At 40.3% G+C, this 26325-nt stretch overlaps 1 protein-coding gene across 4 annotated transcripts in view; it reads left to right on the top strand.

Annotated features, from left to right (window-relative positions):
- Window positions 1-26325, top strand: part of TGFBR2 (transforming growth factor beta receptor 2) — a 60178-nt gene that overhangs the window by 2424 nt on the left and 31429 nt on the right. For all 4 annotated transcript variants that reach the window (XM_074539033.1, XM_074539026.1, XM_074539049.1 and 1 more), the window contains one exon: window positions 25404-25575. In XM_074539033.1, coding sequence (XP_074395134.1) covers window positions 25404-25575 — 172 coding nt within the window. The remainder of the gene's footprint in view (window positions 1-25403; window positions 25576-26325) is intronic.

A 26325-nucleotide genomic window follows, 5' to 3' on the forward strand; every position in this document is an offset into this window, starting at 1 on the left:
TATTCATCTTCATCTACAGCCTACAATAACCAAAACTGAGTAGGCCTGTTGTCAGATAATCTATCCCATAGCTTCAAAAGCTGTTTTGATAACCACCATAGGATTCTATTGTGCCATAGAATTCTATTATGACAGAAGAGTTGATCTGAACTCTGAAAGCAACAGTTCTGTGGAGCAGAAAGTGTGAGGTTTGGATGTTGGTAGTTTTTTGGCACCAGAATAAAAATTAGAGCTGCCAAATGCTTGGGGGAAAACAAAACAGAAAAAAGAAAACAAAAAGCTACTTATTTTGTAATAATTCATCACTGTAGTGAGGCTGAAAAAAAGGAGATATGTCAGTCTCAGAAGAGCTCAGTTCCCAGGTATGCCTAGTAACTAACCAGATGGCTAGTTAACAAAGCACCAGCTAATATTTCATTTTAACATTCTTCACAGCAAAATATTAGACAAGAATGACACATTCCCATAAGGATTTTGGGAAAACCCACAAATTCATGAACAGGTTCAACAGGAATTTTCTCCTTTGAAAAAGATACTCTCATGTCCTGTACTACACAGAAGTAATTGACTGTTTTGCAGAAAGGGGCAAGGTGCAATTTTTTTTGAATGATTTTGAATGATTTATTGAGCATTTTATCAATTAATGGCAGTGCAAAACAGCAGTTGCCCACGTAAGAAATTGGTGTTAGTGTGTTCAAGTGAATATGAATTTGTAGTTTGTCTTTGGCTGATCATAATCAGAAATTTGTTCCTTGGAATCATCCATGTAATAATTGTTTATATCTGAACATCAGGAACTTAATATCTCCATTCAGCCAAACTCTATTTGCATTATTGTCTATTTTTTTGAAAGCCATATCAGAGTTAGTTAATTTTATAGTATGAAAATCAAATTTAGAGCTTCAGATGTTTGCAAAAGGGAAGTAGGAGAGCAAACATCTTGTAACGGGATGGAACATGTTTGTGACAGGATTGAGTCTAAAATGTGTTCCTGCCCCCCATTAAAACTGGCATTTTTCCAAGTATTTCAGGAGGGAAGTAAGGATGTATCAGAGATGATATTGCATTTTCTTCTATTTATGGGGTATCCTTGAATTGTGAGACTTTTATATCTAAGACTTTGAAAAACACTTTTGTTTACTTGCTATTTTTAGTTCATTGGCATTAACATCTTCTCTAATACTCAGGTGGTGAATTCCATATCAGAATGGTTTCTATTAAAAAATTATGAGCCAGATCTTAAGCTGCTGCAAATGAATATAGTACTAATTAGCATTAGTAGAGTCATACAGAGTTACAGCAGGTTTCCTGAAACAGTTTCAAAAGTAATTTCAAAAAAAAAGGGCAATGGAGTAATTCAGAGTTTTTCATATTCATACTATTTTTCACTCATATTTTATAAACACTTACTATTATATGACCTATATTTAGTCAAACAATGTTGCTTCAAAATGAAATACTCCTTTCTGGGATGAATTGTTACAGTTGAAAAGATGCAGCATCCTATAATGGGGCCTAATAAAAGTTGTCATTGTGACAAGGTTAACTCTGAACAGGGGAGGAAATATGGTAGCAGGCTCTTACCAGAAGGAAAATTCCTCGTGGTTTGGTTTGTGGGGGTTTTTGCAAGTTTTTTTTCAAAGGCTTTTAGAAAGCATTTGCACTTTTGAGGGGAGAAAAAAAAAAGAGCCAAATATCACTGTAGCACAAGTTGTTGGAGTTTCCGATGCTTATATTTCCTCTGCAAGATATTTTTAAAGTGATACATTTTTGGTTTTTTGGGTTTTTGTTTTTTTGCATTTGTGGCACAGGAACTCTTTTCTCAGTAATATATGTGTGTGCTACATGCACTTTGCTAACATTCACTGCCACTCTCCGACCTCAGAAGAGCTCTGCCTTACTTCCAGTACTGCCAAAATGAGCAAAACCAACAGGTTGTACCCAGTCTGGTACTCTTGGATCTTGCATAACAGGGTGCATTTATATCAGCTAGGTATGAAACATGCTCACTCGTGCTGTGACAGATCCTGATGAAGGTGATCGTACAATCTCCACCCTGGCCAGTGTGGCCACAGTCCAGCCCGCAGTGAAAGGCAGAGCTTCCAGCCACCTCTGTGCTCCCGGGATTAGCAGTGGGAGCAGCTGATTTGCTGCAGCCCTGATTTGCTCATGGTTCCCACAGCCCTTCTGGCACCTGACAAACAGAGGAGTGAAAGGGTGCCCTGAGGCAGGTGGGAGACAGCAGCATCATTTCCTTTGCCACAGAGGAGCCTTTTGACTCAGGGGTAATACCTAGGTAGGCACCTCCCAGGAACATTAGATATTTTGTATGGCCAGAGCATTGTAAACTCAGTAAAACTGACTGAGGTACCAACCAGTCTCTAAAGATGTTGTAGGGTACAAGGGGTTCCCAGCACAAAGTAGTGGAGAGCCAGTCCTGATATGAAAAAGAAAGTTGGCTGAATCCTAGTCTAAGAGACTGAGTGCTGATATTTAGGTTACTTAATTGATCTTTAACCTTAAATTTTGTTGGTATTAGAGAGGTTTTTTTTGTTTTGTGGGTTTTTTTTTTCCTTCCCATAGGATAATGGGAAGTGATTTTTAAACCCTTATAAAATGGTTTCAAGAATAAAATAAAGGCGATGAAAAACTATTTGTGCTTTTCTATGAACTCTTGTCCTGGAAGGTCAAAATAGACTAAAATAAATCAGATAGAGTATGTCTTGGCTTTGACAGCCAAAGTCCTTTGGAAGTTTAATTTCACTGGCAGGTGTTGTAATAAGAAACAGCAGAGAAGCTTCTTACTACAGGGGATAGATTGATTTTGCAGCAAGGAGTGGGCGTACACACTGAGACAGGGCAAATGCCACTGTAAGCAATGGGTTGGCATTAAACATCTGCAGAATTGGGTTCTCAGTGACCCAGCTAAATCTTACTACAGTTGTTTTTCTTATTAAGTCTGCACTCTGGCATAGCAACAGAGCAGCAGCACTGGCACTTGTTGAGTACAACATTTTATATCCTACTGCCTGAAAGAGCATGGTTTTAGTGGTGTACAGGTGTTTAGGGTAAGATATGGAAAGAGAGCAAATTGCTTCAAACGCCATCCACTGATGGAATCTCATTCAGAGGAGTAGTTAGAACTAACAAATCTCATCAGGAATTGCTTAATTCCATTTTTTCCTGGTGACAGCATGTTCATCATTTGTATGTGTCCATTAGCTTCTAGAGGTTTTAGCAGAATTGAAATTGAAGCATGTTTTAAAGATCCTGCCCAGCAGTTCATACAGGCTAATGTCAGCTTGTTTGCATTGCTGCAAAACTTTAGCAACTGGTCTAGATTTTAAGAAATGATAACATTAGCAGTGTCAGGGGAAGTACTAGTTGCTGATTTGTCCATGTTCATGCATATTTTTTTTTAATATGCCATTTCCTTGCTCTTTCTCTTGCTGTGAATGCCATTGTAGTTGTTACAGCTGGAACTACCTGTCCTTTTTTTTCACATGGCTTTTAAAGCATTTTCACCTCTGGGAAGATCGTCTCAGGAAGAAATAGTTTTCCCTTGCTCAAACAACTGGTATTTAGCAAGAACTTCCTGCTGGCATTCATCCCTGAGTTAATCTGGTTAGAATTACAGCTGGTTGAGAGTTTTTGACACTGTTTTTCATGGGAAAATGCTGATTTGTCAAAACTGAGACAATTTGTGGAAATGTACCAGTTTCCATTAAACTTTCATCAGGAAACATTTCCTTTTTTTTTTTTTTTTTTTTTTTTTTGTTTCTTCCCTAGTCCACAGTGGAATTTCTGATATAGAAAGATAAAAAAATAATCATTTATCAATAATTAGACTAAACACTGGTCAATGGAAGAAAGGTGGGATTAAGTGCATGGCCTGACTCACAAAATGCACGTTTGAAACTGCAGCTCCCCCTATCCACTCTCCCCAGGATATTGGAGGGCTGTCACTCTCACTGGGCATGCATATATAGACATCCCCATATCTAACACCTCAAATGTGTATATGAGAATGTATGAAATATTGAAGCACTTTGTGGGACAGGAAAAACATTCCCCTGACAGCGTTTTTCAGGTTGACCTGTAGCCTTCTGCTCATTTGCTCCTTGTTGGGTGGGAATGGAAGTGCTCTGAATGGCTTGAGTCTTCTAGTCTTTGTTTCATATTGTAATTACAAGCTGTATTCAGAAATCTGTGTCATGCAAAGGAACCACAATTTTGATTATTAACAGTCCTGTTAGTCTGATTCCAGGATTCCAATTCTCTGCTCACCCAGAGCAGTGTTTTGGCAAAAATTGGACTGAAATGAATAGATTTCGGGAGCAGATAGAGGAGTTTGCTTCCTCACACTTAAAGCATGCTTCAGTTGACAATCCAGCAGTTACATCCCTACAGCGACACCTGGGATTAACACTGTGCCTTTCCAATGGCAATTTGAAACCAGAGGTATCAGAAAGCTGTCTTCTATTCCTACTCTCTTCTGTTTGTACCCAAGCACTTCAGCCCACACCCTCAAATGAGCAGTTTCCCTGTTCTCTTAAGTAGATACCTGAGATTTTAAGGTAAAAAAGAAAGATTTGTAAAGCAGCCAAAGCTATACGTTTAGCAAGTAATTTGCAAGTCTCACTACATTCTTTAAAATGTGTTTATAGTTACCAGTAACACAAGTTTGGATGATCAATTTTGCCCTCTCTGCAGCGGATCAGTTCTTCCAAAACATTGCATTGGTATTCCCATGGGCTTTGTTTAATGCAGCATTAAAGCCCAGTTAAAAAAACTGGTCTACGCAGGGGACATTAGAAAATGCAGATTTGTTCCCAAGGTCATGGTGGTTCTGTCAGGGCTTAGAGACTTTTTTCTGTGAATCTGAACAGTACACCCAGAGAGCAGCAGGAAGGTCTCACAGTTCTATTCCTCGGAGCAGCATTTTCCAAGTAAAGACCCGAGCGTGGTTCTTACGTGCCTGGGGCACTTTAACAGGTCCCTTTAAAAACTAGCATTGTGCAAGTGGAGCGCGTGCAGCCAGGCTGTCAGCTGGCATAAATCAGCTTCCTCTGTTCAAGCCGAGGAACCTGCCCTGATTTATACCAGCTGGCAGAATCTGGCCACAGAATAAATAATAGGCAACTGTATGTTATGAGGCTGTAATTCCCTCGAGGGGGCTTTTGTGGTATCAGTCTTACAGGAGCCAGAGTGATCTGGTTCTCTTTCTTGGAGCTAGAGAGTAATTTGACTGCAGTTTTTTGAAGTTCTCAGAACATTAAGAATGGGAGATTTCAGAAAGAGAATGCTTCCAAACTTCTTGTAAGGTATCATTAAGCATTTTTGCCCAGGAAGAGTCATGGTAGGGGAATTTGGGAGGATGCAGATGAATTGATGTGGGATAGGTAGTCCCAAAAAAGATAAATATATAAGAATGATGATTTCTCATCATGACCAGGACTTTCCTTTAAAAATACTTGTGTGCATTTCTTAAGATGTATGAAAACTGAAGCTCCCTCATCACTGATAAACTTCTTGTGCTGGTGTAGTTAATAAGAAAAGTGGAGAATGTGAAATGAGGACTAAAGAACAAATGCCTTCTCAGAATGTGGATGTGGTTTTTAATTTTGTTTAACATTTTACCCCGAAGGATCATAAGTGAGCTGGTACTCAATTTATTGACTTAGCAAGAAAAGGGGTTTCAGTTAGATTTATCAAGTGTTGACCTGTAATTCTCCTGGATCTAAATATTTTAGATGTGAGATGCAGGTGAGCCATCTCCCTCCAGTTTTAATCCTGCTATGGATTCTGCAGCTCAGAATGGGATTAAGTTCATCATGCCTATACATCACCTGTTGGCATGGTTCGATGGTGCCTGGGGCGTTTTGGATGATAACATGGCAATTCTGTAGATTTCATCTCACTAACTAATATAAGCACATCTTTAATGTTGCTGTACAAGGGGCCGAACTTTGAAGCAGACCACAGGTGATTAGTAATGGGTTATCTCTTCTGGTTATTTTCAGAGAAGAAAGCAGAAGCAGCTATCCAGGATTCTTGTGTGTCTTGAGATACTGATCTGGTCTGATCCTGAGCCTAATTAGCAGCATAGATACTGCTGAAAACTTGTTACATGAAGTTGTAGTACGTCTGTGGTTTGGATACCACCTCCTTGGTAACAATTTAAGACAGGTCTTAGTTCTCAAAGGAAGATTAAATTTCTTACCATTTTGGCTGCCCTCCTGATTTTAGCATTACCAGGCTGTCCTGACCAACTTCCATATGCTTTGGGAGCTCTGTGGCTGGAGCGAATGTGGAGTCATAGTTACATCAGGACTCAGCATACTTTCTTTCAAGTACTGCAGCCAGCAGTGTATGTGAATAACTTCTAGCCACTGAAGTCCATGCTTGGGGAAGTAGGATAGATGCAACTACTTCTTTTTCCTCTCTCAGCTTTTTTCCTCCACCTGTCTAGTCTCTTAAAATATTCCTTCTTTATGCAGTTAGCATCCACTGTGCAAATTCAGGCTGCACTTGAGGTGCTCTGCTCTCAGCTCTGTAGCTATCTTAAGCTTTCCTTTAACGTGACTGGGTAGTGATTTCAGAGTGTTCCATTCTTCTTGAGAAACTTACAGAAAGGGTGCAGGAAGTAAGGGGTAAATCTTTGTGTTTCACTAACGGGAAACATTTAATGAGATTTTTAAAAAATTTTGAACAATCTGCAGTCAGGAACCAATGGAGAAGAGCTGTCATTTGCAGGTGCTGGTTGATCTTTTATTCCCTTTGATCGGTTCTGCCCACCAGCATGCAGCAATTACCCTTCTATTTGTCTCGGGCATACAAGGGGATCTGTGATTCTGCAGTGACTGTGCTGTGGCAGTAGGCCAGCTGCCCTGCTGTGTACCTTCTACCTCGCCACAGCTCCTATTACCAATTTTCACGGTTGCCTTGCCTCCTTTTCCTACAGTGGTTAGAGCTTTTGCCCTGAAAGTGGGAGAACCATGGTCATGTCACTCCTCAGCCTGAGAGTATCTAAACTCCATCAATGAAAGGCTCTAGGATGAAGGATCCTTGCTGGCTGAGACAGGGGAAGGCTTTAGAGGCAGCACTTTGCAGAAAAAGGGTTGACATGTGTGTGGGTGGTCCCCCAAAGCATGTCACAGGAGAAGAAAGCCTGTTCCCTGATGGATTCATTCATTATTCCAGCCCCTACAGGGTGACTGATATTCTCTCCAGGGAGTTCACAGCACAACAAAGAGACACTCTTACATACAGAATCTTTTTTCCTTTCTAAACTGAAAACAACCATTTCTCATCCTCATGAAAAGATCAGAGGGGACCATGTAATAGTCATGACTTCGTAAGCTTCTTTATTTAAGCCTTCACAAAGTAACTAGGTCAGCAATACATGCTTCTGGGCTATTGAATTTCCCTTCTTCCCCTCAGTCTATTCCTCCATTTCCTCACCCAGCTTTACCACAAGGGAATGCCTTAAGTCAAAAATCTGGGAAGCTGATCCTTTTATTGCATTTGTAGTATTCTCATCTGGTAAGTACAGTGCCAGGCCATGAGGCTTTCAGAGCTATCATAACCCAAGTTTGCTTGTAAACAGGAACACCACACTGTCTGGTTGTAACTAAAGCCATATCTGCTCTCTCTTTCCTCTGGATAATAGATATAGGAAGATATTCAGCAGGAAGAGTTACTCTTCTGGAAAAGAAAATACAATGAAAATGTGTTTCCTTTTTTTGTTTTTCTTTCTCCATCAGCTTCTTGCTCACACATTCCTTACTTCTCACATTTTATACTTTTGCCTTAAGGTTTCTGGCTGGCTGGGGGCTTTGCTGTTCTCACTTTTTCCTGACACCACACTGGCATGATGAATTTATTAGTGCAGGAGCAGCCTAGGAATTCTTATACATATATGTCCTCTGATTTTAATGTTTGTGAAGGAAAATAAAAATGTGATCCCAGCTAAATCACCAATATTCAGGAACTGGGGTTCAGAATGAAGAATCAGGCATATCCTATTATTTAAAAAAATATGCACTTGACCCTAAACAATTTCAAAGTACCTGTATTAGACATGAAAGTTCATCCTGTACAGACTGAAAAGGATTAGAGGCTCCTTATTTCATATGGGAGAAGGAGACAAGATTTGTTGGTGACTTACAGCTAAGAACAACTTTTGCATCTAAGCCTATGGTTAAAGCAGTGAACTAGGAAATGAGAAGCCTCTTAGTCTTTAGAGACTCAAACACAGATTTCCAGCTTCCCATGATCTCATCCATTGTATTTTCGAGGCCACCATTAAACTTCAGTACAGTCATTTATATTAGTAATTCCACAGTTTCAACTTGTGTTGCTTAATATATGAGGAAAAGTAATGCAATGATGTGTTAATTACAGTTTCTATAGACAATTCTAGAAGTTGTGGGAAATGAACAGAGATTGTTTCAACACTTGCCTATTGTCAGGAAACTGAGGTTCAAAGAGAGTCATAACCTCTGTTTTTTCTCTACAGAAATTCTGGATTAAAGCCTTTAGATCATCCAGAAATTCTCAACAGTCTCAAGCACCCTGTCAAGTTCAATAATATATTAGCACTTTTTTCCTCCCCTATTTTTCTCTGGTTAAGAGGCTGCGTGCCAGGAGCTTGGTGAGGCACATGGAAGCTTTGGTAACTTTCTTCTGTCTGACAGCTGAGGGCCTAACTTTTCCCTCAGTTGTCCACATATATATTATTCATGGTTCAGTCAATTTGCACATTCCCAAACCAGGCTTTTTTCTTCTGGTGGCTCATAGTGTGATTATCAGGCATATACCTACTGGTGGTTTGAAGGCAGAAACTTACTGGCCTTCTCATGGGTGAAGGTGGGTAGCAAATGCTAGAAGCAAACCACTAATTATTTGAAGTATCTTACTCTTGAAAGCTAATGACAAGGCACATTTACCACTATCATAACCACATGCCTAGAAATAGAAAGCACTGACACCTGCTTTTCCAAGCTGCTGCTTGGCCTGAGTACTTAGACTGCCCATACAATCATCACTTTTCCCTTTAAAAAGTGGATTTTGATTTAAGTTTCCACTGTGCCTTTGGAAATGAGATGTAGTTTGTTTTTACCAGGGCATCAATTTCTACTCTATTGTCCTTAGCCTGCAGTGGGTAAGGAAGGAGGAGGTACTTTTTGTTTGGAATCATGCTGTCTCTTTTGCATTTTCAGGTGAGAGTTTAATGTTAATAATTTCCTGCTTTTTCAACATGATGGATTGTTGTGGTTTTGGATAAAGGAAGAGCTAAAGAATTAGGAATAGTACCCACAGCTGCTGTTCTCTGGCTGGATATGAGATATGGTTGGTTAGATTGGTCAGATATGCAGGCACTTTGCAATGCCTTGTTAAGTTACCATACATAACATAAACACCACTAACTGGGATAATTTGCCTTAAGGCACAGTTAAGGTAGTGCAAACTAGCTGAATCTACTCTGCCAGAATGCTTAGCTGTAGGTAGCAGAGCTCATGTGGAAGTTTGCCACAGTTAGTTGGTGGAAAATAGGGTTTTAAGCTGTGCTAGCTTGATATTTTAGACTCCATGGGGGAGGATATTTTGAAGGCGAAAAAGCATCCGTTCTGAAAAATGGAAGCTGTAGGTGAATGAAACCACCCCAGACACAAGGGGTGCATTTTTAGCAAACAGGATACTTTCATTATCAGAGTATGGCCAAGACATGTGATAGACTTTCCAATATGAATCTCTAAATTAAGACAGGGTTTGGCTTGTTAAACTCATACCCAGGTACGTTAGGGCTTTGCAAAACTAGCTGGGTGGAATGGCTTCACTTTCAGAAGGCCAGACTGGGAATACCATCCGTAGAGTCATAGAGCTCTCGTAACCTTTGAATCTTTGATGCAGCAGGTTTTCACCACCAGGCTGGTATCACTCACATCCCTCTCAGAGTTAAGACTAGCATCTCCAGGAGTAACAAAACAGTTAAACTGCTATGCTAACTAATGTTGTATGGGGATATTTCAAATATGCATGAGTTATAAAATTTTACATCCAAGGAATTTAAAAAATGTCTCTATTGCTATGGAACACTTTCCTCTGGTATAGTCTAAGCTATTACTGTGCTGAGAAAGCTTGGAATAGTTTTGCCTTATGAGAGCACTTTTAAAAACAAACTGTGTTGTACATGAGTGCAGTGTTTGTGAGAAATGCCAAAGTGACAGGTTTAGAGAATGAGCTGCCCATGTCACTGAGCAGTTTTGCCAGAAACCATAACAAAGCATGTAACTGGCTCGTGGTGTTTGAGGGATACTGAGTGGCTTGGCTGCTATGACCATGTTATGCACAGCTTCCTCAATGACAGTTGTTGAAATAGTATTTTCATGATGTAATTATTAATCCACTTGGCATTTGATTAAAAAGATCAAGGCATTTCATAGAAGCCCTTAGACATCCTGCAGACTCCTATTGATTTGTACTGTTGAATAAGTGCCCTCCAGATTAAGGATGATGATGACCAATATCCAGAAACACTTGATGGCTCTAAAATATTAAACATCAATGAGTATAAGTTGACATAGCAACACTCAAAAATCACAGCATCTGGTGAAGATCTTATCCTATTAAATTTAACTCATATGTGTGACAATAAACATCTTCTCTCCTGCAGTAGCAGGAACATTATGTAGTAGCAGAGGAACATAATGCCAGAAATGAACTGCACTGGTTAAAAATTTATCAAGTGTCATTATATATTGCTTTTCACAGTTCTTAGTTGTTGGGGAAAAAAAAGATTGAAGTAGTTGGATGAAGTTTGATGTATTTAGATGAAAATTGAGAGGTAGTGGTAGGTTCTGAACTGCTGCTTGGCACACTTGCTCTTGTGATTCCGTCTTATCTCTTCCCAGCTTCCTCTTCAATGGAAGGAATTGTTTCTTAGAGACTTGAATTAGTCTTTTCTTTGCAATGTTTCTTTTAAACAAGATTGCAAGTGTATATGCTGTCTTGGAGTCCTGGTGAAAGATTATGGTCTTAAGAATTACTGAAGAGATAGCTGGAGGACTGAAATAGTGGATTTAGAGTAAACAACTATTACATAAAGCAACTGGGAGGGGAAAACCCTGGAAATCCAACTTGATGTGTACATTTCAAATTTACAATTATATTCTGCCTCATAATAAATGAAGTGTAAGGACCTGCAGTCCCTCACATATCTTCAGGCAGGTAGACTAAACATTTTAGATTGGCAAGTCCCTTCCTGCTGAGCAGCACCTAATGTGGGAATGTCCTCCCCTTACATTGTAATGCAAGCCCTGGTAGGGGCTGGGTGCTGCAAGCAGTGAGTAATGTGTTGTTGTATGGAATGAGGAGTGTTTTGTTCCTACATGCAGGTCTTTTAGCGTCCACAGTTAATTTTTTTTAATATGGGTGGACCATGCACTCATATAGATTAAAGTGTCCTTAAAATACTCAGTTTTATGATATACTGAATGAATTCTCTTTGCATGTGATTTAGAAATTATGACAAAGATAAGGACCTTTCAGTGAAAATTAAAGAGAGGTATTTATGGGTGAAACACCTATTTATTTCAGAATGGGCAGGTTATAGTCATGGCCTTTATTTTCCTTTAAGCCCAGTAAAATTTCAGCCTCAGATAGAAATGAAGGAGTCCTTATTTTGTGCCCTTATTTCAGCAGGGTGTTATTGCCAGCTAGTGATTCACAGTCTCAGAGGTAACGGGGAGTGTAATTTGCAAATTCATGAAAAGGAGCAGATAACACCTGGGAGATATGTTAGCAAATTTACCTCTGTCAGACAAAGGAGATGCTGCTTTGTTGAGAGAGATAGTTCTTTACCAAGAAATCTGGTAACTCACTAGCAGTGTGCCACAGCAGTAGGGTCTTTGCAACAGAAGTCTGAAAAAGAAAGTTTTCCTAAGGTTGAATATCATTAGAAGTGTGTAGTTTTATGCATATGCCCTTTTCTCAATACTCAGTATATAATTCCCATTAATAGTTGTGGAAGTTAGATGCCTCTATCAAGATAGCATGTCCCCAGGGTATTGAATTCTATTATTCTGCTTCTTTGCATGTAACTTGACAGAGACAAATATAACCATCCAAGCTACTGAATTTGAGAAGGATGTGTATTTTTCTTCAAATCTATTCAAAGTGATTCTACTCCTAGGGGATTACATTTGTGTCTAACTTTTCTCTGATTTACTATTTCAGTTGAGCTGATGGATTATGAAAGAGAGTAATTTCTTTTTAATACTGTTTTCCTGAATCTGTCATTCAAAACTTGCTGTGTGGGGACAGAATGGTTCATAAGCACCATTTTCCTGAAGGAAAATGGCTTCTCACAGTAAAAAGGAGCTCTGAACAGAGCTTCCGCATAAATATGTTTGCCCATCGGTAGCTGACAGAGGAGCCTCTGTGTGTGTGCTAAGGATGTGGACTTGTTAAATGAGTCTTCTTATTTGGAAACAGTTTTTCAAATAGACTAGCAATGGTGGATTATATTCAGTTCTAGAGAAAGAAATTGCATAGAATTCTGTCTTATCATAATTGGTAGATTATATTGTAAACTAGTACCATAATAGTATCCTCTAGGCATGGGCTGTGCCTTAACTTAAATTCCAGATCTCTCAAATATTCCTCAAGATCAGAGGTATTCAAAAACCTAAATAAAATCAGGTCTTTCATGCTGCTTACATTAGTAAGTTGTCTTTTTATATTAAGCTTAAACCAAAATCCCCAGGTAACAATTTTAGAATTGTTACTACAATTTTTGCATGCATAACATCCTTGTTTTTGTTTTGTTTTCTTGTTTGTTCATTAATGGCTGGAGGGACAGATAGTGGCAGTGAATTCACTTAAAAAAATCCCACTAATATCCTCCTTTTATCTGGAAAAACAAATATTTATAAATCCCTCTGATTTATGTAGCTGTGTAACGATTGCAAGTTTGAAAGAACAGTTATCTGGTTAATCCATTTAAATGCTTATTTTGATTGGGCAGCTGTGAGCCTTTGTGTGCACACAGCTTCTCCCCACACTTACTGGAGTGTTACAAAACACCACAGAAATTCTGGTTTGTTTCAGCAGCAACCAGTGCACACACAGAGTTTTCTGTTGTGCAGATAGAGATTCTTGCCGTGCAGACCTCATCCTTGTTTAAGGTGGCCTCAGGAGCTGTGGCCGAAGCCAGTTTGCTCTGTCAGCTCCAATCCTGGCTGTCCAGGTTGCTGAGATCATGCCTGAAGAATGTGGGTTCTGCTTGGAGGCACAAAGCACCCCCTGACTCACAGCTGGCGCAAAGGTGCACATGTGAATGCCAGTGCGGAGGCTCACTATGGAGCTGGGCATGGAAAAGAGTGAGAAACTTCTGTTCAAATATCTCTGCCTAGGTGAGATTAGAACACTGCATGGCCGGCCTGTTATTTATGTGCTCCAAACCATGCCATTGGACATAAAATCCTTTTATGTCTTACTCATGCTGTTTCTGCCCCTTGTGCTTCATAATTCTGCAGTATTTCCTGCTTGTAAATGTGATGCTTAAACTGATATTTGAACAGATGCAACCCATTCCAATTACTGTATTGTATTTTAAGATTGCTTTTGATTTACTTTTTTTTTCTTAAATCCCAAATCCATTATTTGGGTTTGGCTTTGTTTGACTAAAGTTTTGTTCATTGGTCTACAGGCTCTTGATTCCAGTTTAGAGAAAGGAATTGTAGTCAGAAGCAGGATATTTGAAATCAGAGATACAAGTTGCAATTCAGCAGAAGTTTCAGAACAGAAGGTAAAACTTTTGTCTGGGTTTACAGAGTGTTTTCCCAGACTTGTGGTAGTTTCAGGTAAATATTCATCACATTTTTCCCCTGAAACAAAGCAGAATTGGGGTGAGACTGATTGAATTTTATATTTTGTGTTCACATTACAGAACTGCAGCAAAATCAAATACTTCACGTCAGACAGAGAATATATGTGTTTCACTCTCTGTCCCTTTAATATCCTTCCTATTAAAAAAATTGTATTCTAAAGACAAGACTGTTCTGACTCTTCCAGCATCCTGTGAAGAGGAGGCATCTGGTAGGTCTCTGTACTGCTGAAGAAACAGTCACAGAGAGTAGTCTGTCTTCTCAAATGTCTCCTGTACAATGTTAACTTGAGACACCAAAAGTCCTTTTTCTATACTTCAAAATCCAAATAACCTTGAATCCACTTTTACAGTGGATTTAAACAACTATGAGGCCTGAGGTGCTTCTGCAGATGTGTCTGGGAAGAAACATCAGTCCTTGGAATGCTCCCCAAAGCATCATAAGCCATGCTGATGAGTCCTAAGCAAATCCCATCTGCCCTTGCAGTGCTGATGCCTGGCAGAAAAGACTAAGTGCAGAGCCCCTGTTTCCTCCCCGGGAAGGACTGTGACATCTGTCTCAGAGTATGTAACATTTGAAAGCAGACTGTGGGTTGGAGACAGCAGCAGAAGGCAGGTCCCCCGTGTCCCTGGCATGCTGGGCAGCCTAACCTTTCCCCAGAAGTAGCTCCAGCCATAGATCCACAGAGACTTTGCTCTTGCTGCTGCAGCTGAAATATGCAGTTTTGCCTTTCCCCAGCTGTGGGTTGCCACTCCTCATACCACATTCTTCATTGTGTTTGTGCTGTCAGATAGATGTCTAGACTGGAGAGCTCTTCTGGGTCAGGCTGGCCTTTGGAGGGGGAGGGAGGTGTGGTAAGGTGCGGTCTGATTCCTCTGGGAGGCAGGGGAAAGTGCACTGGGGAGTGTGAACAAATAACGAGCAGGGGAGTGGGACTGATGTTTTTTTCAAAATTCTTTGTGCAGATATTCCTATATAGCCTCACTAGAGAGGCAGGAAAAAAAGGGAAAAAGGGAAGATCTATTGTGTTTACAATGCTTTAGAAACAAATTTTTCTGTCATTTTTCTGAAAAGTGGTCTGAGGATTTCTCCATGAGGCAGACAATTGTTGTTCTCAAAATATGCTGTTTCTGTACATCAGAAAGGAACATTAAAATGAAGATGTCAGACGTGTGTGTGAGTAGGCCTTTGCAGTGGCATCCCCAAAGGAGGGATCTGATGAGGGCTCTGTAAAGCTGCATGTGGCAGGAGCCTTTCAAAAGGGAAGATGGGTATGTATTTCTGGCTTCTAAACCTGTCAGGAAAGTGTGTGTCAGTAGTTTTTAGGGCATACTAGTAAAGCTAATAAAAATGATAATTAAAAGTATAAAATAGCAAATACAGGAGTGATACTTTTTCTGATTCACAGAGCAACCTGGCTGTATCAAAGGGAGTGGGAGTCAGACGTAGCTTTGAATTTCCTGTTTTGTGTGATTTGTCACAGTCTTTATGTCTGTGCTTCATTTTCACTACTTTAAAAAGCAAGCAGAAGTCTTCCCCCAAAGTAACATATTCTCATAACCTTTCCTGAAGGTAGGTCTCTGAGACCAGAGAGGGTTTGGAAGTGCCTGCCAGTCTTCTGAGTAAACAAACAGTATTAATAAATATCTGCCCACCTGTATTAACTGTTGGCAAGCCATGGCAGCTTCTAGTTAGTATTTTCACAGCTTCCTCTATTTTTTAATCTTAGTGTGCTCTTTTGAATACAGTAGAGGATATACATTTGGCAGGAGTTTAGCTGTAGCAAGGGTTAACTAGAGAGAGTTAATTGTAATTTCAGCAGAAAGATTTGGCTTTTTGCCACCAGAGTTTCTGTATGCTGCCAGTGTAGAGAACAGTCTTCAAATAATTTCCATTTTGCATTTGGAAGAGATTATTTTCTGCTATCTATCCAGCCTTCCTTATTACTGCTGAAAATGCTGCAGATAGATAATCAGGTTGCACAAAAGCTTTTTTCACACACGGAATTCAGACCTCTTGAGCTTATAGCTGATTTTAAAGGAATTGAATAAACCACAACTACTTTATGTGTGGTAGGTCTCAATTTTGAGTCTGACTAGACTTGTTCCTAATACAACCTGTACTGAGGAAACTTAACAGGATCCAGCTTTAGCAGGATTTGATAAAAACCTTAAAACCTCCACCCTTTTAATTAATTGCAATGAACTCATGTGATGGTGTGTGTCTGCCAGGCCGGTGCTTAGTTACTTGTAGCTATTCAGAAAGTTAGGCAGGATGAGGCCTTACACTAAATAAGAGTAAAGTCCTGTAGGAGTGTCATTTGTGAGTGTTTGGCCAGGCAAGTGTGCTACTATATTTGATTTCTATGTGTCTTTGGTGGTCCATGGTCTATGGAAGTGGAGGGCAGGGCTCCCTCTGCACAGCAGCTCTGTGCAGCAGTTGTCATTTTAAGGGAAAAATAGAAACTGTACCAATGTGCCCACCAACTCTGTCCATCAGAAGAACCACAGCTGCAATTCCCCATGGGAAGGATGATAGGATTTGGCAATACAGCAGGAAGCTCCTAGCACTTTTGAAATTTGCCTCTTTGCCTGTACCGTGGATCGTAATGTGTTCTAGTGTCTAGAAGTTTAGCAGAAGATGCAGTCCCTTGATCTGAGACACAGACTTCAAAACTTCTCTGCTTTCCTCCCACCTGTGGCCTGTCTAGTGAGGATGCACCTAAAAAGGCAGACAAGATTGCCTTTGCATCAAGCAGACATCCCAAGATAGGCATTTAGAACTAATTGTAAGTAAGAAGGTGATGCCTCCCAATAAGCAGCACTGTTACCTTAAGAATATGATTAGTTTCTTTTATGGTCTCATGGGCCTTTCAGTTCACATGTGAAATTGAGCACATTCAGTGGCCTTGTAGATAAACTGAAGTGCCGGGGTGTGTCTCTATGGAATACTTCATGGCTAATAGAAATAGCTTAGCCATAACATTTTTAGCAAATAAATTCTGTTCCACCTGTACTGGGTGGGCTTCTGAATTTCCCTGTTGGAAACTGAGAGTTTAATAAATAGACCCTTGAAAACAGGGTAAATGGCTCTTTAAGATGGATGTTCCTCATTACTTTTGTCATAAGAGACATAAGGGGAAGAAATATAAATTAAGCTTTCGGAGGCAATATGTGCCTCCATCAGGACAAATGATTCACCTTTCCCATTGCTATTATGAAGAATTAAGAGCTCTATCATAGTTTGAAGCAGGCAGGCAGTGGTGTGACTACTGAGGGAACAGGAGTGGAGAAAAGTGGGTTACTATAAACAGGCTTTCTGGACTGACTGAGGGAAGAGATGCAGTGAGTTCAGAAACTCCATTCAATCTACATAGAAGGTACAACTTCATGGGTGTTTGGAACCTTGCATGGGCAGGAATTTGCATGGGCAAGATTCTTCTGTAGCAGAGAGTAGAGGTGTATTTGTGTTTTTCTGAGTCAGAATTGTTCCTAATTATGTGTGTTCAAAATGTTAGGGTCGTCTTCCACAGAGCCTCATCTGTCATGAAAAAATATCACAGAAATAACTGTATTATGCTTGAATGACTGCTGTCTATTTTCAGGCCATATAAGTTGGAAAAATAATATTTGTACAAAGCTGAAGTGTTTATACTCTTTCAGCTCTGTTTCAAGTGAAGTAATGACAGCTTTCACTGAGCAGAGGAGAATACAAAAGGAGGTTTAGATGCAGAATATGCTTCTTAGTGCACAGGTCGGAGAGTTAGTTATGCAAATGTCAGTTCTGAACCATGAATCATGCTTATTCCAACAAAGCAGGAAAGCTGGTTTTGCTAATCTTGAGAACCAGATGAACATTGCTGTGTTCGATGTCCATTGTGTATTTGAAGTCCCAGGAGGGGTTAACCACCGAAGACAACTTCCAGTGAATTCCAAACTCAATGCATTATGCAGGAAAAAAACCTAGACCCTGTAGTTTATATTGAATAAATTGAAATTGCTGTTATATCACATATGGTTCCCCATTCCTGTGTGCTTTGTTAGGGAGGCTGTGGGTTAAAGTCAGGAGAAGATGAAATGTCCATTTAAGTGCCCTATGGGAAGCCATCATTTAGATTTTTTTCAGCCTCTTTGCTTGGAGACAGTATTCTTTTGTTCCGCCAGCCATGGAGTGCTAAATAGTGGCTCGAAAATGCACTGCAAGTTAAGGATCTGCAGGTGAAAATCTATCTCATTATTGGAGGCATCACAATAATGTTTTCAGAATGCTTTCACACTTCTATTTTAAGTGCTGAGCTGGAGTCTCCTCTCACCTGCACTGCTGTCAGTCAGAGTCACGACAGCGAGCTCTGTTCTTAGGCATGTTTGAGGCACTGCTGTGCCCTGTACCAGAGAGAAGAGCCTAGCCCATGATTAAAACTGCTAATGATCACTCATTTTGGAAATAGTGGATAAAAATAGTGGTATTTTAATCCTTTAAATACAAAAATTATCTTCATCTTTAGGATCTCCAGTGTGCTGTTCCTTCTCTTTTTTTCTCTGGTTGTGCCCCTTCCCCCAGCTCCTGTCAGATTTGATTCTGTGTCTGTGTCAATGCCTGCAGCAATCCCTACAGCAAAATTTTGCCAGTTCCACTTGCTGTTAAAAGCCAGGCACTTCTACTGCAGAGGCAAGTTAAATTAAATTTTCCAACTCCTGCTCCTTTTCCTTTTGTCTTCTCCCTCTGCATGTACCTTCCCCTATACCTTGCCTGCTGGTAGGTGAGAAATGGTGGTTTCCCAAATTCAGTGCATGTCATCAGTGGTTTTCTGTCTTTCCTTTCTTCTGCCTTGGCCTTCGTTCAGCTGGGGGTGGCCAAACTACTCTTGCCTAGGTCTGGCTGGTCAACATGGCTTCCCCAGTCTGCTCTCTTCTCTCCTAGCATACTTCTCAGTCATGGCTGAAGAGCCGGTCACACAAACCTCAAAAAACCTGTGGGTCCCACCAAATCATTCTTTGGTGTGATAGGTGAGACTTGCATTTTTTTCATACAGTGAGCAAAAGCCTTTACATGACAGGGGGAAGCCATGAGGTGCGTCTCCTCCAAGTAGTTCACAAAGTACTGTTTTCAAACAGGACGTTATTTTGGCTTTTATCCATTGCTGAGCCTCTGAAATTTGCAAAAGTGCAATCAGTACACTCAAAGGCACAACTTTAAGTACTGACTAAGGCAGCTGTTGTGCTCTGTGGTAGTCAGTGATCTGTGACTGTGTATGATAAAGATCGAGGCTGAGAGATTCTGCAGACCAATCCATAGGAATGTGGTTTCCTGGAGTCCTGCCACAGGGGTAGTTAAATATTCATGGAACCTGTTTTCCTCTGACATATTTTAGTTGTACGTAAAAGACAGCGCATGTTTGGCTTTACAGAGGCTGTCTCAGCACTCTTGATAATCATTGTTGTTAATCTTAATAGAAACAGTCACAAAAGCATAAAAGTCCTGTACCCATGGTAATCCTGCTGGGGTAGCTCATGGTTGAGATAAAGGACTGCGCCTGAAGCTGTGTCCAAGATAGTGTGAACACTGTGAGCTCATACTCACATAGTGAAAATAGGAGTATGTACCAGTGACACTCCATTTCAGCTCAGAGAACATTAAGCTTAGAAATGGCAGCTGCAACTGAAAAACTGAAAATACATATTTCATAGGGTTACCCTGAAGTAACCTTATGAAACCCTCCCTGTTGTGATGGGAGTTACTAGGTGATCTGCAGTGTTGCCAGCTCCTGTGATTTTGTGATGAGTAATAAGAATACAGCTATTTTTCTTGAAGATCCACCTCCTGGATCCCAATGATTTATTTTCATTTTATCGTGTCTTTTTTCTAGTTAGACGGTAATTCCAACCCTCCTGCTCATGGCCAAAGTTTCAAAACCTGTCTCAAAAAGCACTCTTAAGAGTGCAGACAGCAATGGCAAGTAAGGAAGAACCCAGCAGTTGTGTTTTTTGGTTGCTTGGGGTTTGTTGCTTTGTTTTTCAGTGATTTTTTTTGGTTGTGTTTTTTCCCTTCCTTTATTTCCATGATCTGTCTGACAAGTCTTGTGATTTTGTAACTCATGATTTTTTTTATCTTTAGGATTGATTATGTTTCCATCTTCACTTCCTTGTATTACCACACTGGACACAATCAGTATATTTAAGAGTACCCATCAGGATATACATCCAGGTCTTGAAAGCAAAACTCAGGTCATGCATTTTCCTTGACTCTCTCTCACTCCTGCAATTAATTCATCAATTTGTGTAAGGCAAATTTAATGAAGCTGGCAATGTCTCCATAACTGTCAAAGTTCCACTAGGGCTGTAGATCATGTGCTAGGGATAGTAGTCAAAACAGAAGTCATGCTGTGTTTAGTACAGTTCCTGGCAAAACTTGATGTCTTTCTGTTGGATGAGAAGGCAATACAGTTTGGATGCTCTTCATAGCTGCTACTGTGCTTTCCAAACATAGATATATGATGTGATGGAGCTGTGCTCTTTGGGAGAACGAGGACAAACTGCTTCAAGGCTCTCTGATGTAGACATTGTCCTCCTGGCAGATTTCCATGATGTAGTAGAGTGAAATCTTCAAGTCTCTCCCATCAGGTGGAATTATCTCACAGCAGCTAAGTAGTTGACTTCCCATCCCAATGTCTCTCTCAGCATTTTTTTGGGGTGGGAGGATGGGATTTGCCTGCTGCTTTATAAGTATACATGTGCCAAAGACACTGGATGAGAGAACAGAAGTGCTGTGACAAGATTTTACAAGATAGGAGTAAGAGAAATTGGCTCCTGTTTCTGAAATGCATCTGAAGACATAAAAAGTTTTCCAGTGTAGATATTTCCAAAAAGACAGCATGTTAGTTTGGGCTTTATTTAATGTTGTTAGCTTGTGAGAATTCTGTAATGATTTTAAAAATAGGAGAAAAGTAAAGTACAACGTTAGCCCTCAATAGAAGTTACTTATCTACAGACAACAGATGCAAAGCAAACCACTTCAAGCAAAATCAATAGACTTTGGCTGAGGTGTCCTGTTTATGATGTCCTAGGAAATCATAAATAAAGATGTGAACCACAGAAGAGTAGTGATATTCTGCAAGCCTGGCTCCACCAGAATCCATGGAGTGGACATTTCTAATGTGACTGCTCTAGTGTCTCTTCCGTAATGTCCAGTCCACATGCTGGCTTGCATGTTCCATACATTTTAACCACAGTGGCTGATCTCTGCTGAACTGGTTGGCTGAAAGTTTCATAGCCAAGACAGCACAGTCTTTTATTTGGAGCCCTTTCCATGGACAAAGAAGCAAGGAAAGCTAGAATTAGGCTTCCTGTAGAAGTCAAAATAAGAAATTTAACATTAGACAGTGGGTGGCAAATTCAAATTTTAGGACACAAGCACACACTTTAGAAGGGCTTCATTCACCTTTGCAAATCTGTGATTTCTCTGTTAACTTTTTCATTATATCCAATTTTCTTTCTTGCAAAATCAAAGGTTGGTTATGTCCACAGTATTCAAGTGACTTTGGTTTTCTCAACAGGAGAAAATCTTGAGATGGCTCATGTGGTATGAGGTGTGCAGCAGGATAGTCAAATATTTTGTCAATATTTTTATTGACAAAAAAATAAAAATTATTTTTAATAATAAAAAGAAAAATATATTTAGAGGTGAACATTTAAGTGACTACAAGAAGAGGAGCAGTCTGCTGGTCCTGAACCACTCCTTGCTTACGAGTCCCTCAGGGAATGAGTGAATACACTTTCCTAGGGAAGAATCCTACCAATTTGTCATTCTCCAGGCAGGACTATATTGATTAAAGATAGGTGTGAGTTCATGTGACTTGGAAGAAGACCCATCTTTTGAAGATTTCTGAGTTCTCAGAGTCTAGTAGCAGTCTGTAATCAAAGAGTGACATCAAAGTTCCTATCTAACTCCAGATTTCCCCTCAGGCCATCTGCAGGGTGTGGTTTCAGCATCAGATAGAAAAAATCAAATGTGCCTTTAGTTTGGAACTAGATGGGTTATCACAGGAGACAAGGCCAAGGAGTGATAACAAACAGACCAACATCTGCTAGAGCATTGTGACAGTCTTAGGGAAAGTAAACTGCAGTCTCACTTTAAACCAAATGTTGAACCAAATGTGGAATAAAATTTGTCCACCAGGACAATTTGAACTGCCAGAGGCATGAAAGAGTCACTGATATGTCAGCCTCTGTTAGAAGAATTTTGGGGAGAAAATGCAAGTGTAGTCAGTTCTGGAAGTCCCAAAACCCCATTAGCTTTTGATAGTAATTAAACCTGATCAGAAATTACCTGGTCCTAACTGGCCAACCTTTTGCTACTGTTGCTAGTGATTAAACTAATGCCTACCTTAGAAACTTAAGGTTTGTGACTTTAGAGGGGATTGCTGCTTTCCAGATGGCTTTTTTTTTTCTTTTTCTTTTTTTTTTTTTTTTTTTCAATCAAGTAGTTTGGGTTGGATATCCCTCCTTGGAAGAGGTCCAAACATAATTATTTTAATCCATTTGTTCCAGTGGGTGAGCCTTGGTAGAACCTGGCACAGCCAGGGATGGCGTAGGAACCAAACCCTTTCTCTCAACAAACATAATGTGCTTGAAACAGTTTACCTAAGGACCCACCTTCATGTGGCTCTTGGCTCTGGTGCTGTGGCCACTGGAGGGGACTGAGTCATGTTAATGCACAGGCAACCATCATGCCACGGCTGCCACGTGAGCTCAGAGCTGAAAGCGGCATAGATGCAGCTGATGCCTTTCCCCCGTGCTCAGTTGCAGGCACCCCTGCCACAGGTTTCCTGTGTACATTTGGATGAGTCACTTCACCTCTCCCTCAGTATTTATCTCTATTTTCATTCCAGGCTTTTAGCCCCATGGATTGGGGTTTTTTCTGGGTAGAGGGACAGTCCCTCACTATCAGGTTGTTTCAATCATTACTGCAACCTAGATAAGTTGTGACAGCTATTAGTTTCTCTTCAGCGTGTGGTAAGGAAGAGGAGATGTACACCATCCAGAAGAGATGTACCATTTGCCGTAGTGAGGATTATGTTGACATGTATTTCATAGAATACTACATTCAAGACCTTCTGAGTTCCTACCACACCTGCTTCAATGAGGCTTTGTTCCTCTACATGGCTCCTGGGAGTTGTTGCAACACAACAAAACAAGAAATGTTTACCTGGAGCTTAAAATTCCGCCAGCCCATAATATCCTGCCAGCGTTTTCCACCCATGTAAGAGCTCCCAGTGTTGCAAATGGGGTGGCACACCTCCCTTGGAAAAGTGGCAATGTTTATTTTGACAAAGCTTGATAGTAAACATGACAGCGCTATAACAAGCTTTGATGGCGACATACACTTGGTTATTTACTGCATAGAGGACAAGGTGGGACAAACTGTCAGAGACATCCTCATGTTGAGTCAGGAGGTTCAGAAAGGACCCTCTCGCATTCTAAACCCCCTTCTCAGGTGGTTTCCATGTGTGGCTGGATCCAGACCTAGTTCCAGGCTAGGAACTTAGGTCCAAAGGATTATATGTGCACAGCAGTGCACTTATCTCACTTAGCTAAGATTTCAAAGTTTCAGCTTGCTTATTCCCCTTTCACTTACTGAGTATTTAGTGCAATAAGTATTCTCACAACCTCAAGAGGCATCCCTGTTCAAGGGGAGATCCTGGCATGCAGCCCACAGCTGTGCAGGAGAGCTCAGCAGACCCTGGGCTGTTCCCTATTTATGGAGTAAGATGATTGACTTATAGTAGTATTTGCATGCCAGCTGTATTTTGCTTGGCGCATGCTCAACTAGACCTCAGCTGCTGAGTAAGTTTTATGGCCCTCAGCTATTGTGCTGTTATCTGTCTTCCCAGAGTCCAGCTTTAAGCCAGGTGCAGCCCTCACAGCCACCACTGCTAGCTCTTGCTTGAGCCAAAAGCAGGGAGGAGCGCAATGCCACACCCAGTGAGCTCATCCTAACCGCCCCTCTGTGCAGCATCCTCTTCTATACCATAAAACCATTGGAAGTTTTGCCACTGAGTGTAGTGGCTGTTAGATCAGAGACCTTAGGTCAGTACCAGAGCATGCTAGTGATGAGAAAGATGTGTGGTTTGGATGGAGAGAAAACCTTTCTCTCCATCTTTTACAATGGTTCAGAACTCAATTGAAAATGTTAGCAGGAGGCTCTTTTATTTCCTCCTGGCAAAATCATGTGTATTTATTTCCTGTAGTAAAATAGTCTAATGGTAGTAAAAAGTGAAGTTCTAGAAGGAAAAAATTGATTTCTCAGCTAATTGAGTAGAGAGAGGGGGAAATTATAAATCCCTGGTTGCCTATTACGGGTTGACTAGCAACATTTGGCTACAGAAAGCAATATGAACGCAGTTTTAACATGCAGGTGGCTACAAGAGAAGGGCTGTGCTGCATGTAAGCCCAGTATCTCCTCAAAGTGGTTCACCCTACTTTTCCAATTACATTGCAAACTGAGTCAGACTGAAACTGTTGTTGATGGTCTGCTCCACTTCAGATAGTTGCATGTTAGTTTTAGCTTTAGGAAGAATTTTGTGTCAGCGTTTTCTGTTCCTTGTAGTTACATTGTCTTTTCAAAATAGTTTTTGAGCTAAAAGTATCTTTCCTGAAGTTCAAACACTGGCACAAAAATATCTTTCCTTACTGCTGCCACACTGAAGCAGATGGCAAGAACTGAGACTCAGAACCAGTAAGCATGCCATTCTTCAATTTCTTGGTGCAGAAAAGTAGCTGTTGGGTCAAAGCAGGCATCTACAAGACAGGCTGTCATTGCAAGTTAGTTTGAGTTCAAGTCCCCTGCAGTTGGCCCAGTTAGACTCCTGCAGTAGATCACATGAGCTGCACAGATGCCCTATTGCATTTCTAGCTTGAGCTTTACCCACATTCTCTGGCAGGCCATCTACCTTAAGCTCAAAGTCTGTTCCAGCTCTGTGATTTTTATGTGTGAACAGTAATCAGATTAGGGATGACACCTAGGTTATGCCTCAGATTAGTAAAGACAAAATTGCAAATTTCATGCTGATCCATGTTATAATGATATCACACAGCTAATGTGCATTCTCAGTCTGGAAGCTACAGTTACTGTGGCACATAGACCATGATGCAGTGTTATACATGGGGCACAGACACACTGCCTGTGAGTAATGCAAATGGGTGAGTGCAGAGGAGCTATTTCAGTGCAAATTTTTTGGAAAATGCATAATTCTGCCAATTACAGAGCAACTTTGCTCCCTCTGAAGTCAATAGAAATTCATTTCGCTTTTCAAATTCACTTTGATTAACCTGGTCTTGACATCATGGCACTTACCTTGCTGTAAAGAAAATTGGTAGCTACGAAAGATCAAAGATTTTCTAATTTAAGGTAAGAGGAAATGTTTGCTGCTGATGAAAACCTTATCTTCATAATAAGCAATAATGCAATCTGATCACCTACCATTATTGAGTTTCCTTTTTTTTTTTTCTTAAGCTGAATTTACATCACCTGTAGAAAGAAATAAGGAAAGTGGACTGAAAATGTCAAACTTATGCAAGTTTTGTGATATTAAAGCAACAACCTGCTCAAACCAACATCGGTGCAGGAGTAACTGCAACATCACTTCTATCTGTGAGAAGAGTAGTGAAGTCTGTGTTGCTATATGGTAAGTTATTCAGAATGTCCCTGCTCCCTCACCAGGCTTTGCTCTCCTGATTCCAGCTCATATCTCTGCACAGCATACCAAGAGTTGCTTGAGGTTAACAATTCTGATATGAAATGTTCTGGGGACTTGTTTTTTTCTAAAACAGTTCTGTTCCAGTTTACACTTATTGGAAAAGAGGCATGGTTTTGCACAAGCCTTTAAGTTGTATCCACCCACAGCACTCAAGAGTAGAAACAGATTTGAGGCTCAAGAGAGGATTGCAGTGACAGTTGCTGAACAAAGACAATTCTCTCTCAGGTTTCAAGGGAACTAGATTATGTAGGTTTATCACAAGAGGCTTATTGCCATGTACAGGTAGAAATATTTCCTCTTAATGGGAAAAAACTTCTGTGTAGGTGGAGACTTTGATGTAGGCATGACGCTTTTTTTGTAGCCCCTGTCTTGGTTCAAAGAAGTCAAGAGTTTATGAAAATGAATTGTAAATCTTTTTTTTATTTATTTGCTTTAAGCTTGTGTTCCAGTCTAAAAACTGGGGCATCCCTTGCCCTTTCATAAATGGGAATCCAGTCCTACCAAGGAAAGCCAGAACCACTCTTAATGAGTTAATAACTGGACTAAAGGAACACAACAGAGTGTTTGCAGTATTGTTGCTGATTTAGTAAAATAATTAGAACCACTTACAGAGGGACATAACTAATTCATGTCCTGAGGTATTAGTTGTGTCCATTGAATTGAGATGTTCAGCATAAT

Source organism: Zonotrichia albicollis, chromosome 1 (genome assembly GCF_047830755.1).
Source record: "Zonotrichia albicollis isolate bZonAlb1 chromosome 1, bZonAlb1.hap1, whole genome shotgun sequence".
Classification (NCBI taxonomy): Eukaryota; Metazoa; Chordata; class Aves; order Passeriformes; family Passerellidae; genus Zonotrichia; species Zonotrichia albicollis.